Source organism: Hypomesus transpacificus, chromosome 14 (assembly GCF_021917145.1).
Source record: "Hypomesus transpacificus isolate Combined female chromosome 14, fHypTra1, whole genome shotgun sequence".
NCBI lineage: Eukaryota > Metazoa > Chordata > Actinopteri > Osmeriformes > Osmeridae > Hypomesus > Hypomesus transpacificus.
This window is the reverse complement of record NC_061073.1, coordinates 5,050,933-5,064,865: the sequence shown is the minus strand read 5'-3', so window position 1 is coordinate 5,064,865 and position 13,933 is coordinate 5,050,933. Positions and strand designations below refer to the sequence as shown.

At 47.0% G+C, this 13,933-nt stretch overlaps 2 protein-coding genes across 4 annotated transcripts; one reads left to right on the top strand and one right to left on the bottom strand.

Moving 5' to 3' along the window:
- The first annotated feature begins 1,496 nt into the window (after nucleotides 1–1,496).
- slc25a18 (solute carrier family 25 member 18) lies at nucleotides 1,497–9,966 on the top strand. Of its 3 annotated transcripts, none has more exons than XM_047034375.1 (10): nucleotides 1,497–1,654; nucleotides 3,315–3,554; nucleotides 3,918–4,040; nucleotides 4,978–5,033; nucleotides 5,484–5,574; nucleotides 5,831–5,946; nucleotides 6,530–6,716; nucleotides 7,500–7,672; nucleotides 8,087–8,162; nucleotides 8,360–9,966. In XM_047034375.1, exons 2-10 carry the CDS (start codon nucleotides 3,535–3,537, stop codon nucleotides 8,499–8,501), a joined length of 984 nt encoding a protein of 327 aa, XP_046890331.1. In that variant the 5' UTR covers nucleotides 1,497–1,654; nucleotides 3,315–3,534; the 3' UTR covers nucleotides 8,502–9,966. The 3 variants fall into 3 exon arrangements, with proteins under 3 accessions (XP_046890331.1, XP_046890330.1, XP_046890329.1); XM_047034374.1 differs by having other exon boundaries at nucleotides 3,221–3,554; XM_047034373.1 differs by lacking the exon at nucleotides 1,497–1,654 and adding an exon at nucleotides 1,813–2,054 and having other exon boundaries at nucleotides 3,221–3,554.
- Nucleotides 9,967–10,477: 511 nt separating this feature from the next.
- On the bottom strand, nucleotides 10,478–13,814 carry LOC124476923 (V-type proton ATPase subunit E 1-like). Its single transcript, XM_047034376.1, has 9 exons — nucleotides 13,613–13,814; nucleotides 13,030–13,095; nucleotides 12,804–12,913; nucleotides 12,534–12,600; nucleotides 12,258–12,347; nucleotides 11,654–11,722; nucleotides 11,316–11,410; nucleotides 10,978–11,065; nucleotides 10,478–10,830 (listed from the first exon to the last, which is right to left on the bottom strand). The coding sequence occupies exons 1-9, from the start codon at nucleotides 13,643–13,645 to the stop codon at nucleotides 10,768–10,770; spliced, it is 681 nt and encodes a 226-aa protein (XP_046890332.1). The 5' UTR covers nucleotides 13,646–13,814; the 3' UTR covers nucleotides 10,478–10,767.
- Between the last annotated feature and the right edge of the window lie 119 nt (nucleotides 13,815–13,933).

The following is a 13,933-nucleotide window of genomic DNA, read 5'->3' as shown; positions in this document are numbered from 1 at the left end:
GCCCCATGCAGTTGCCTACTATGCCTATAGAGTCTGTTCCCTTTTTTCACCACTGGGGTCCAGAACAAGACTCTTAGGAACAGTGTACTCACAAACCCTGATTAGGTTGATGCGTACTCTCTATCTCAATATCTGACATCAAAGTGGCCCGCCCAACTGACAAACTAATACATAGACTCAAGTTACGATGCCCAACTGACTGAGTCCACAATGCTTGGATAGGTAAACATATACTGTATTCATTTAACAGATGCTTCTATCTAAGGCAACAGACAGGTGGGGATTTGAACCGGCGACCTGTTGATCTGCAGAGGAACGCATCATCACTGAGATGTACCCATGGTCTGATCCATGGTCTGATCAGGATCCAGGTCTATAGGACAGTAGCTCCAGGCTGTAGGTGATATCAGTCTCTGATGTACTAATAACCAGTAGTGAAGGGGTGTGTGGTGCCTGCAACCCGACACCAAGCATCTGGGGGCCACTTCCACCCAACGCGACAAACAAGGGGGGGGGGGGGGGGGGGGGGGGGCGCTCTCCCATTGGACGATTCTGAAAGGCTCGCCAGCAAGCAAGAACTCGACTCCTCCACAAAAGACGATCTGCAATGCCGCTCATTCGGTGGGGACAGGGGCAGAAACTCACGAAATACCAGAATTTAAAACACGTTAAAGAAAACTTATTTGACTTAAAAGATATTTTTGCTTTTATTGCATTTAAACTTTGTTATTTACGAGTTAACAAGTCTTACATATGCCATACTTAATAGGATGTATCTTAGACTATAAAGATAAATTATTAACAAATGTAGTCGTTATGCCCTTTTCAGATTTCAAGATTGACCTTTTGTACTTTCACAATCAGAATATAATTGATGCTATCATTTCTGTTGCCCATTCCACGACAACATATTTGCGTGAAGGAATTTCCATGTGGATATATGACAAATTATCATTGTCCTTAGTTGTTTTCCGAAATCAATACTTCAATCAATACTCATAAATAGATAGCTGGAGGGCTTGAGCTTATAATCAAGTTGTCATTTGTTTGCGGTCGCACTTTTTCAATTGTTAAATAGGATATTTAGCATTACACTGTTTAACAGTGTTTCGTTTTTCCTTTCTTTGGGTGGTTGTTTCACTCTCCAAGCCTTTAACTGGTGAATTGTCTGTCTTTATTTCTTTGGGAGAAGTTGTGCCCTGGCGCTATTATGTAATGTCGGTCCCAGTGAATGGGGCTGATGCTCATATGAAGGGCCCAGTGAATGGGGCTGATGCTCATATGAAGGGCCTTTGTATTGCAGTTCAAATAGTCGGATTGTAAAACCAATATTTCTGCCCAGCATTATGACATGACTGGAGGGTTCAGTGTGTTTTCGTGTGCGTGTGTGTCTGTGGTGCTCTGTGTGTGCATTTAACGGCCGTAGAGTTTATGTCGCGTCGCGTTAAGCGAGAGCTGTGTTGCCGTGGCGGTGTCACAGTGAGTCACCAGGAGAGGGAGGGACTAGGAGACAATGCTGGTGTTTGTGCAACGGCCCCTGATCGGCGGCTGGCTCACTCAGATCGCTCTCGCTTGACTACCGTTGCTGCACACATTGTTGAAGTGAAAAGAAAAGTGGACAGCTTCATCCTATCTGTGGGATGCATTGACAAAGGTGAGCCCCCGTCCCAACCGCTACATCTTTCTCATGATATTTACGACACTTTTATTTCCCCGACTGTCAGTCGGATAAACTGTGTCGAGCGAGTTGGGTGATGTGGTGGGGTTGAGGGGAAGCTGGAGGCTGGGTTTGGCGGCTGGTAGACACCATCGTCGGTGTTTTGGCAGGGGAACGGTGCGTGTGAAAGGAGCGGAGCTGAAAGAAAGTTTCACAGAGAGGCTCAGTGAAAGGCATGTGCAGAATGTGACGGGGTTCGAGCACCGTAGCCACACAGCTCCAGGAACAGCAGAGGTACCGTTAGAATCGGGAGGAAAACAGTTAGAAAGAGGAAGATGTGGTGATGGAGGATAGAAGGAGAAGATAAATCAAGATTGAAGAAGGTGTCAGTATCAAGGTGAGATGAGGAATCACTTTTTCCAAGACGAAAGAGGGACGAGAGGATAGAGGTTTACGGTGGTAAAAATAGACAGACTGGGAATGGAGTTGGAGAGATTAAGGGAGAGATTAATTAGGGAGCTGAGAGTAGGAAGGGAAGAAAGAAAAAGAGGCAGACTGGTAGAAAGAAGAACAAGACCGGACTAGGAATGGAATTTGATAGCCGTGAACTTTTAATGGCCTGGATGGTATTATGGTCGTCACAAAAGCCTTTCAGGCCCAGATAGACTATTATGAAAATGTATGAAAGAGTTGTCAAACCAATTCTACAAGAATCGAATCTCTGTTTCAGTGCTTTGTAAATTGGGCGTTTTAAACATGGTCTAAGGAAAACTGTGAGCTCTTCGTTTTTTTGTTTCCCCCTCCTTGCTAGATGACAGAGGCTTGCTCTCTTATCCCGTTTAGCTGACAGATTAGTGAGTTTAAGATGTTCTCTTCCAGCGTGGTGACAAACGGATATCCTGCTTTAGAATTGTGAATGATTACCTCTGCCTTCAAATTCACAAGTCATTGTGTGGACACTCCCTTGTTTGATACTTGTGTGCATCTCATGCACGCTCCAGCCAAACCATAGTCACAGTCGTCTTTGAAGCTGGACTTTCACATCCCTCTCCAGCTTTAAGCACCAGGAGTCAGAGCAGCTCTCAGATCTCTGCACCTGTACATATAGCCCACCCATAAACAGCCCATCTATCTACCTCACCCCAATAGTGTATTTATTTATTTAATCTTGTTACTTTGCACACCAGTATCTCTCTGCACATTTATCCTCAGTGTTGAACAGTTTTATTGTAATTACTGTGATTAATATGTTGCTTATTCCATGTTGAAACTATGTTGTTTGTGTCATATTTGCTATGCTGTATCTTGGCCAGGTCGCAGTTGCAAATGAGAACTTGTTCTCATCTAGCCTACCTAGCTATTTAAGGTGAAATAATAAATAAATAAAAAACAAAAAACAAAGTGGGGTTTTATTACTATAGTAAATAAACCCTTTTGTGTGAAGCAGAGCTTGTGGTACAGTGCATGTGTATTGTACTACCAGGTGGCGATGCAGGTGAGATATCATCTTGGCGTTGCCCTTCTGAGCCGCAACATCCCTGTGTTCTGTTTCTGATGTGACAGACCCAGGAACGTGTACCAGGCGTAGCTGTGCGGGGGAAAAAACCCAAGCTCGAAGGCTAGTCTAAGAGGACTCCCCCCCCCCCCTTCACCCTAGGTGGTTGGTGCCACATTACAGACGCCTGGAGATTCTGCCGGAGCAACGCTTGAGTGAGGCCGTGCTGCAGCTGGGGAGCGAGAGGAGGACGAGAGGGGCTCTGTGGTGCTGTGGTGGGGGCTGAGGGGCTGGTGAGGGCAGCAGCCCAGACGTGGAGGTGCACCGTCGTCAGGAGGGGGAGAGGAGAGCCCAGGGGGCTGGAAGCCCAGCCGGAGCCAGGATGGCAGAGCAGAAAGTTAGGTAAACAACACTGTGTCTGTTAGATTCAGATGAGCTCCCCACACTGCATGTCACTCTGTCATCACCCTGGTCTTGGCTGTGACTGAATCTGGACCAGATGACGATATCACACCGTCCACTGAGTCAAAAGAGAAAATATTGGATCATCATTAAACTACTACTTTAGTTATTATTAGTATATACTTAAAAAAGAGTGTATCTGCCTTTGTACTGAGTGTATATGCTTGTCTGTGTTATTCATTGAGTGGTTTTGTTCATGTATCCGTGTCACATGGTTGGGCTTGCGTGTGTGTGAGTGTGTAAGCGTGCTTATGTGTGTGTGCGTGTGTGTTTATGCATGTTTGTGTTTCCCCCCCTCTGTAGCCTCACTGCTAAGCTGATTAATGGGGGCGTAGCAGGACTGGTGGGCGTGACCTGTGTGTTTCCCATCGATCTGGCCAAGACTCGTCTACAGAACCAACAGGGAGCAACGATCTACAACGGGATGTGAGTGTTAACCTCACAGCGGAGAGCTGTCAGACTTAGCATCTCTCTGAGTGGGAAGGTGGGACTGTTCCAGCCCCCGGGATGATGGGACTCCTCTTTGGTGTGAATCCTTAGATCCGAGCCTTGGACAAACTTGGCGCTCCGTAGCACCTCTTGCTGTGGGCGTAGTAACGTTGGCCCTCCTCCTACTGTGATTAAGCTCCTACATTGGCTGTTTGGACGTTGCCCATCTGTCTAAATGTGATTACAACTCTGATTCCAGATAGACTGTCTTAGGCCTACCCTCTTTGACTGACTTAAAATATCAACGGCCTGAAGCTGTCTGTTAACAGACTTTAATTGTGGACTATCTAATAGTTTGTTTTTATTTAACCTGGGGCTACAGAATAGGGCAATTAGTTCATGTTGGCTGGTTGTCTTGGGCTCTGTTTGTGTGTTTGGGTTTCGGCCAGAGCTGTAAACAAGGGTGTGGTGAGAAGATGAGAACCACATGTTACTGAGTGGCTTCTATCCATTACGAGTCAGAGGGGGAAAATAGCTTGGATTTCCTTTGTTACTGAGTTACCCTGCTGGCAGTTCAAGACGTGTCCTTGGAAATGAACCCTCTGGAAAGTCCAAATATAATTTTAGGTTCCTGGGAAAACTGGTAATTTAGTTGGAACATTTGTTTGAGGATGTGCTTCTACACGGACTGATAAAGGTTCCATAAAGGGATCTACGTGAGGGTTCACATCAACAAGAATCATTTCCAAGGCCTCGATTGGTGGGATTTGATAATGCTGCATGTTTAAATGATTGGTAGGACTGTGTTTTAATATCAAACTATGGCTATCAGGAAGTGACTGTTTATGTTCCATATTTGATCAGTCAAATGCCAGAGCAGTTTCAATCCCATTATACCGTCACCCTGAAACCCTTTTGTCCTTTTGATATGAAGGTTGGATTGTTTGACGAAGACAGTTCGGACGGAAGGCTACTTTGGGATGTACAGAGGTACCGTAGGAGTCACACAAACACACAACTCACCTCAACCCCGACACCTCCCATTCTACATTTGATTTAATTTCACAAGTTGTAAACTTTACTTTACTATAATATAGCCCATGAGAGAAATGTGCCAAGCATGAGAGAATGTGCCTAGCATGTTACATCAAACATAAAAAGTAGCAGTTTTATTTACTTTAGTTTTATAACTGCCCTTTTTAATGAAGGGCAGTTATATCCTTCATGAACAAAATATTTAGTTTGAGGCTGTGGCTGAGGCTTGGTGTGGTGTGTGTGGTAGAGTGAGGCTGTCTTGGTGTGGTGTAGCAGGGTGAGGCTGTCTTGGTGTGGTGTGGTGTAGCAGGGTGAGGCTGTCTTGGTGTGTGTGGTAGAGTGAGGCTGTCTTGGTGTGGTGTACAGGAAGCTGTGGATGTGATCCATGACTGTGTGACCCTGCAGGTGCTGCGGTGAACCTGACTCTGGTCACTCCAGAGAAAGCCATCAAACTGGCAGCCAATGACATCTTCAGACAGAAGCTCTCTAAAGACGGGTACTGCTGTTATTCATGTCGACACTAAAACAAGTAAAACATAACGAATCATCATTTTATTGCCTAGATGAAAGTAGCTAATATTCCTCTCATATTGGGGCAGCCAATTCTGTATTTTCCAATGAGGATCCTCAGTTCATGCAGTTTTGTGAACAACGATTTTGACATGATAAAATGGGGAAATAAGAGTGGTGTCGCCATACCAGAGAGACTATTGGCTACTGAGCCCTGCTCTCCCGGTCATCTTCCCCCACAGGAAGTTGCCTCTGTGGGGGGAGATGCTGGCAGGATGTGGGGCTGGGACCTGCCAGGTGGTTGTCACCACCCCGATGGAGATGCTGAAGATCCAGTTGCAGGATGCAGGGAGGCTGGGTGAGTCTGGGAGGCTGGGTGAGTCTGGGAGGCTGGGGGAGTCTGGAGGCTAGAGGAGGCTGGAGGCTAGGGGAGGCTGGGTGAGTCTGGAGGCTGGGGGAGGCTGGAGGCTAGGGGAGGCTGGGTGAGTCTGGGAGGCTGGGGGAGGCTGGAGGCTAGGGGAGGCTGGGTGAGTCTGGAGGCTGGGGGAGGCTGGGTGAGTCTGGAGGCTGGGTGAGTCTGGAGGCTGGGGGAGGCTGGGTGAGTCTGGAGGCTGGGGGAGGCTGGAGGCTAGGGGAGGCTGGGTGAATCTGGAGCCTGGGGGAGGCTGGGTGAGTCTGGAGGCTGGGGGAGGCTGGAGGCTGGGGGAGTCTGGAGGCTGGGGGAGGCTGGGTGAGTCTGGAGGCTGGGTGAGTCTGGAGGCTGGGTGAGTCAACAACTGTATTTTGTGTGTGTGTTCATGCATGTGTGTGTCCACATGTTTACATCTTTCTGTGTGACTACAAGTGTTACAATATACAGTTTGTTCATGTGTGTACCTGTAAATGTCTGTGTGTGTGTGTCTGTGTGTGTGTGTCTGTGTGTGTCTGTGTGTGTGTGACAGTGGCCCAGAGGCCGGCCCCAGCGCCAGCGGCCACCCCAGGTCCAGCTCCGTCTCTGGTGGCCCCCCCGGCCCCCCAGCCCTGCCCCCCTGCCCCGCCCCGGGCCTCTGCCACCAGCATCACCCTGGGGCTGCTGAGGACTCGAGGCCTGGCCGGCTTGTACCGCGGGGCAGGAGCCACTCTGCTGAGGTAACCACACACACACACATACACACACACACACATATAAACACACACATAATAAAACATACATACACAAGCACACGCACATAACCCTAACCCACAATGCCGAGACTGATAAAAACCCGACAGACACACCTGTACGCTGACGTATACACACACAGAATTAGTCGAAAAATAAGCATCCTGGTACTAACTGGTCACCTAGTTCACCTGCTCAACTGTCAATGTTGATGTGCCTCTCGTTCCTGGTGATTAGTGAGGTTAACTGTGATTGGACGGTCCTCTGTTGCCCTGCCTCCACAACATCACCAACACACACACACAGACACACTTTTTTCTCTCTAAGTTTCACTCTCTCTTCTTCTCTCTGTCCCTTTGTGTTAATGAGGGGATTTTTATTATATAACTTGTACAGTGGTCCTGTTCTGGCTGCCTTGGGGAGACTCTGTTAATCAAACCAAACATGAATCAATAGACTCCTGCAGCTATGTCTGTCTGCAATCCTACTGTGAACTGAGGCACCTTTTTCTCTCACTCACTCTCTCTCTCTTTTTCCTCTCCATCTCTCTCTCTCTTTCCACTTTCTCTCTCTCTTTCCCTTTTCTCTCTCTCTTTCCACTTTCTCTCTCTTTCCACTTTCTCTGTCTTTCCCTTTTCTCTCTATTTCCACTTTCTCTATCTCTCTCTATTTTCCCCTTTCTATACATCTCTCTTTCTCCTTTTCTCTCTCTCTTTTCCCTTTCTTTCTTCCTTTCTCTCCCTTTCCCCTTTCTCTATCACTCTCTCCAGAGACGTACCGTTCTCTATGATCTACTTCCCGCTGTTCGCCAACCTGAACGCGCTGGGCCGGCGAAGGGCGGGTTTCCAGGGCGACGTGCAGGAGAAGTCACCCTTCCTACAGTCCTTCATGGCAGGATGCACCGCCGGGTCTGTGGCAGCTGTGGCCGTTACACCCCTGGATGGTGAGACAGAGAGGGAGAGAGGTGGAGGGAGAAAGAGAGGGGGGGGATTAGGAGGAAAAGAGAGAGAGAGAGAGAGAGAGAGAGAGAGAGAGAGAGGGGAGTAAGAGGAAGAGAGAGGGAGAGGGAGAGGGAGAGGGAGAGGGAGAGGGAGAGGGAGAGGGAGAGAGAGGGGGGGGGAGTAAGAGGAAGAGAGAGGTGGACTGAGAGAGATGGAAACATGAAAAGGAGAGAAGAGAGGTAGGAGAATGGGAAGAGAGAGCGATGGAGAGAGAGAGACAGAGAGAGAAAAAAGAACGAGAGAGTGGGAAAGGGAGAGAGGGAGGAAGGGGGAGGGGGTGAGAGAAAGAGAGTGCAATGACCCTAATTAATGAGTCTCCAGAGACTGATGATGTGTCCGTGTTTATGTGTCGGCAGTCATAAAGACTCGTATTCAGACCCTGCAGAAGGGGGAGGGAGAAGATTCTTACCGAGGCATTGTTGACTGCACAAGGTGAGACCACACAAGCACCATCAATCCACAAGCTTACTGAGGTGAATTCATCTTAATTTGATCGTTGATTACAAAACATAAACATGATTCCCAAACATCCCAGACTAATGTGTGTGTATAAGTACAACGACAGTTCATTGGCACAGTCCAGACAGTGACATGTCAGAGCACCAGCCAACATTCTGACCCTCCTACAGGCGCATCCTTGCTCGTGAGGGTCCCTCTGCCTTCCTGAAGGGGGCGACGTGTCGGGCGCTGGTCATCGCTCCCCTCTTTGGGATTGCTCAGGGCGTCTACTTCCTGGGGGTAGGAGAGAAGCTGCTAGGCATGCTGGGATAGCGGCGCCCGGCTCCGGTGTCTCTGTAAAGCCAACACACTGCTTCCTGCAGCAGTGGAGCGAGAGAGGGAGGAGAGACATGGGCCTTGACTACACGAGCAGAGAGAGAGAGAGAGAGGTCTCAATCAGTAAACCAAAGTTGGAAAAGAACAGCAGTGAGTGAGACTTGAACCAACAGTGCACACTAATAATGTTTCTCTAGATTCCTGAAAGCTGTGTACAGTCTTCTAGGTATACATGGTCTTATGTATGTGTGTGTGTGACTTATGGGGAGGTTTGTGACCCAGATTGCTAAATCCAGGGTTGTACTTCTGACCTGAGGAAGAGGGAAAGAGAGAGAGAGCAAGAAAGAGAGAGGTGTTTCAGTGAGTGAGAGAATGAGGGAGAGAATTAGAGAAAGAAGATAGATGATTGGCACCTTGGGTTTGACATCAAAAGGAAATTGCCAAGCAATCATGGAATATCATGTAACATCATGTGACTGTTTGATTAAGACACTGTGGATTGACGTATGAACTGTTATTCATGTCAACTCTATTGCCATGTTTGAAAAGAAGTCCTCTAAATTAGTTCCAAGCAAATTGTTCACAATTTACAATCCAGTTTTTTTCCCTCTTCTTCTTCTTAACTATAATGACAACGTCTTAGCTCCTCCATCAAGTCCATCGCAGGCCCTGAGTTGCTTTTCCATCCGAAAGTCTCGTGCTTATATCCTTGCGTGGCATGAGGCACTGTCTGCCAGTAACTGTAGGGTCATCTGTTAATCTCGACGGTAATGCTTTAATCCTAGTCTCTGTAACATGGCCAGGTTTTACACCCTGGGTCCCCCTTTGGGCCTTATACCTGTCTCCTGTCAGTGTCCAGACAGGCTCTGTTTGGGAAACGAACCCCAACTCCCTCGCCTCTCTGAGGGGGTCACAGTGGCCTGATACGATTGGATAAACAAGAGCATCTAGTCAGCATCTCTATTTATTCCTCATCCGTTATTTGTCTGAGGAAAGGGATGAGGAATAATGTTTTTAGATAATCTGAACGAGGCGAAAACCTGTTCGGAGATTTAACAGTAGCAATAGCCGTAGCCGTTTTTTACGTTTCCTTGAATGACATGTTACGCACAATACATAGTAATAATCCTGCAATAAAGCCTTATATTTGATGATCGAGTCTCTTGTCCTAAACATTAACTGAATGTGTGCGTCAAGATATAAATCATTTAAAACGTGTACTTTTTTTTGGGCGTGTCCAATTTATTGCAGCCTAAATTGGTGAGATGACAGTATGACCTGTATTAGAGGCAGGTTATTTCCAACTTTCACCACTAGGTGGCAGTCAAAGTATTTTCTACATTTATAAGTGTCATTGTCGATTGAGCTAAAATAACTACTGCATTTTGAGAGAAAAGAAACATAATGAAAATTGAAAACGATATTTCTGTTTAAAAGATGTAAATAAAAGACTGCAAACATCCTTGCTTTTCTCTGTTAAACATTTATGGAGGATGACATCAAAGTACAATTCAGTAAAATAAAAACCCCAAACACAATCAGTTAAAAGGAAATCATACACGCAAGGCACACAATTCTTTGGTTGTTCCCTGCAACACTTTAGGAACTATCTATATGGCAAGAAGAACCCAAGTGAGTAAAACCTGTAGAACAGTCGTCAGATTGGCACATGCTGTCCAAACTACTAAACATGTTAAGGCGGTATGCATCTAAAACAAAGCTCCTTCACATCACTCAGTTATTCAAAGAGGTCATCAGGTAACAGAGAGCAGTGGTTTACAGAGTGAAAGTTCCAGTTATAAAAGGTACCTCTAGGCTAAGCAAAACATTTAACATTCACAACAAAGTACTGCTCGTCACCGTCAAGTAACACACGTCACAGTGTCTCAGTGAGGTAGAGTGAACTAAAACACAGCAACAGCATTTAACATGGTATAACAGTCTGACTGGCTTCAACCAGCACTTTTCTTTCATTCATCCAGTAAACAAACAAACAAGACCAACCATCTGGTTCATCCACGGAACGGGCTCCATGAGGTGGCTACGATACCAGAGGTGACTGACTGACTTACTGCAGACATGAACACAGACATGAACACAGGAGTCCTCCACGAAGGCACTTTCAAACTAAAGAAGGTGCCAAGTTAAATTCAGTTTCAATCACAACGGGGACGTCCGTGATTGGCCGGTATTCTCAGGGCTCTTCCTCCTGCTCCTCTTCCTCCTCCTCCGTGGGTTTGAGTGTGAAGGCAGGGCTGGCTCACTAGTCCAGGAACCTGCGATTGGGGTTGACACCAAACAACTCCACCCGGATCTCCGGCATCATCTGTTGAAACGAGGATGAGACTGAGATCAACTCCAGACAACATCAACAGAAGCTATGAAGGAGACACAAGAGGGGCCTGCTGTGGGAGAGGTTGGGTTCAGGGTTGGACGACCAACAGGTCTGCGAGGGGGGTTCCTTTTGTGTTACCTGGTATGCGATGAGATCCAGCCTGCTCTCCAGAGTGTTGGACACCTTGATCTTCCCATTGTCATTGTATAACTCCACCCCTCCAGAGCTGTGGGGACGAACAGGAAGTGAAGAACACACAGTCAGACCGGAGGGGACAGGGTAGGGACCATAGAGGGGTGGACAACATGTCCTGCTACACGCTAGCTAGTGATGCTAATACTAGCAACGTGCTTAGACCTTCGAGAGGGTCAAGAGGGTTTAACTGTTGTGGTGCTGTTACATGGTGTCAGGTTTAATTATGTTGCTGTTCTGGTTTTGTATGCTACTCTGTGTCTCGTCGTCATGGTGAGTCTCACATGTCGGAGGGGAGGAACCGCTGCTCGTCGATGCGGACCACGATGTTGCTCTTCACCATTTCTTTGTAGACTGGGATGTCCTTGTCAACAGCAGCCTGCGAGGAAAAGCACGTTTGGAACGGGTGGTCAAACTCCACAAACCGCCTGACAGTTAACACGACGGCCCAGTTTCACAGACATGGATTAAGCCCAGCCCTGAAGAAAGAGAAAAAATATCTACTGGAAAAGTGCTAAACCGAAGACTAGGCTTAATCCATGTTTGGGAAACTATAAAACCCACTGTATTATTTTAGACAACCGTGATGTCATAACCGTATCCTGAGAGGGTGACCTCTGACCTGCACAATGGAAACGTCCTGCTGACGGCAGCGAATGGTCACTTTGGGCTCCAACAGCTGGTAGAATCCCTGAGGGAGGAGAGGGTGAAATCAGGTCAGACTGGACCTCTGGATTCAGGTTCAGAGAGGGGGCAGCTTGTTGTGGCGGGGGAAGCTAGAGAGACAACAGCTCCTTTTTTTTATTTGTATTGATTTTTCATGCTTTATCAGATAGATTGTTGTAATGAAGTGTGACAGGAAAGAGAGAGAAAGACAGGGAGAAAAAGAGGAGAGAATGACAGAGAGAGGAGAGAATGAGGGAGAGAGAGAGGCAGACAGACAGACAGAGACAGAGACAGAGAGAGAGAGAGAGAGAGAGAAAGAAAGAGAGACAGAGAGAGAGAGACAGAGAGAGAGAGAGAGAGAGAGAGAGAGAGAGAGGCAGACAGACAGACAGAGAGAGAGAGAGAGAGAGAGAAAGAGGACAGAGAGAAATGCAGTTCAGGGCCATGGCTAGACTTGATCAAGGGCCACTGCAGTAAGGGCTCAGCCTACATGATACGCGCACCTATCCGCTGAGCTACGGGTCACCTAAAGAGGTCTGCTGTCCACTACGTGAGCCCACCTGCATGATCAGCCCCTCCAGCAGAACAGCGTATCTTTCTGGGTCCTTGGCGATCTGGGACAGCCGCTGGCGAGCCTCAGTCAGAAGATCCTGAGGAGGAAAAACATGTTAAAAGGAACTTCTTACTGCACCAAGCAGTTTCTGTTACTCTAAACTGAGACAGAGAGAAAACAGAGAGAGAGAGAAAGGGAGAGAGTAAGGGAGGAGAGTAGGAGAGAATAAGAGAGAGTGATAGAGAGAGTAAAGGAGAGAGTCGGGGAAGAGACAAAGACTTACAGAGATCATGTCGTCTCTAGTCTTCAGCACCTTCAGCCTGGCCTGGTTCAGCAGGTTGGACATCTGACTGAAAATGGGAGACGTTAATATACTCACGTAAACCCCAATATAAACAGAGAAAGGGTTAAAGATGTGCACAGGAAGGACACATGGATGTGCACGTGCGTGTGGATGTGTTTGTGCACGTGTGTGTGGTGGGTAAAAGTCACAGCCACCAGATCCAGGTCTTCAGCAGAAAGGGAGCCAAACTGTTTCGGAGAAAGCGCTCACATTTTCTTATGCTGGTCGATCTGCTTGTCTTTCTTGGCGTAATACTCCATGATCTTCAGCCTCTGGGTCTGAACCAGACGGCCTTTCTCTATGTTGAACTCCTCCTCTGCCTGAATGACATTTGGAATTTGATACACTACCAATCAGTACAACTATATTGGTCTTAACGTATCCAGTCAGTCACAGTACATTTCTTACACACCTACTATGATAAAAACATTTTTACCTTGGCCTCAACCTCTTCCGCTTTCTCACTGGCCTCCTGTTCTATGAAGGCCATCATGTGCTTGATCTGTAGAGGAGAGAAGGGGGCATGTAATTAGTCTATTATGATTCACAGCACCGATATTCACAGTCGCATTTAAATGTATCACTGAGGTGAGGAATGTGCCTGGAGACACAGAAAGGTAGCGAGTGAGTGATCAGCATTGTACTTAATGCCACGAATTTTGGTGAAAAGTACTAGCAGAGTTGCCAGTTCGAGGTGACCTAAATGTGAGGGCAATGGGCCCACTCGCTGCTCTGTGCAAGTGATTTTTTCAAAGTGCTTTTCAATCACTGCCAGGGGCACAGTCACAGCCTCGACACAGAATCAACCGAAATGCTTCTTCAGAACGACTTATCATTTACGCCAACACCCAAAACTTTAAAAGGGTCACATCACCGTTGCAAAGTTAGCTAACAATCAATTTAGTAAGGGGTAAAGTTCCCTAAAGATCGCAATCTAGCTAGTTTTAGATAGTCTAACAACATAGTTAGCCAGCTGCTGGCTAATGTGGACCAGCTGCTGTTACAAGCTGGCATCATACCTGTTTCTGCACGTCCGCATCGCTGAGCGCCATCGTTTCGGAAAGTTTTTGCTGTTGTCAGAAGAAAGCTTTACAACGTGACACTAGATTAATGCTATATATAACTGCGTAGTTTTCTGAATGGTGATAGTTGAAATATCTCGTCCGGCAGAACTTCCCTGGTGACAGCGCAGCTGAATAGCAACAACTATCTCCTCGTCACAGATAGGGAGGGGTCAGTGGTAACGCGGCTGCGCAGTAGCTATAACTTGCTATCAATAATTCACACTTTAACATATTTATCCCATTAAATGTTTGGGGATCATCATAATATGATGATAT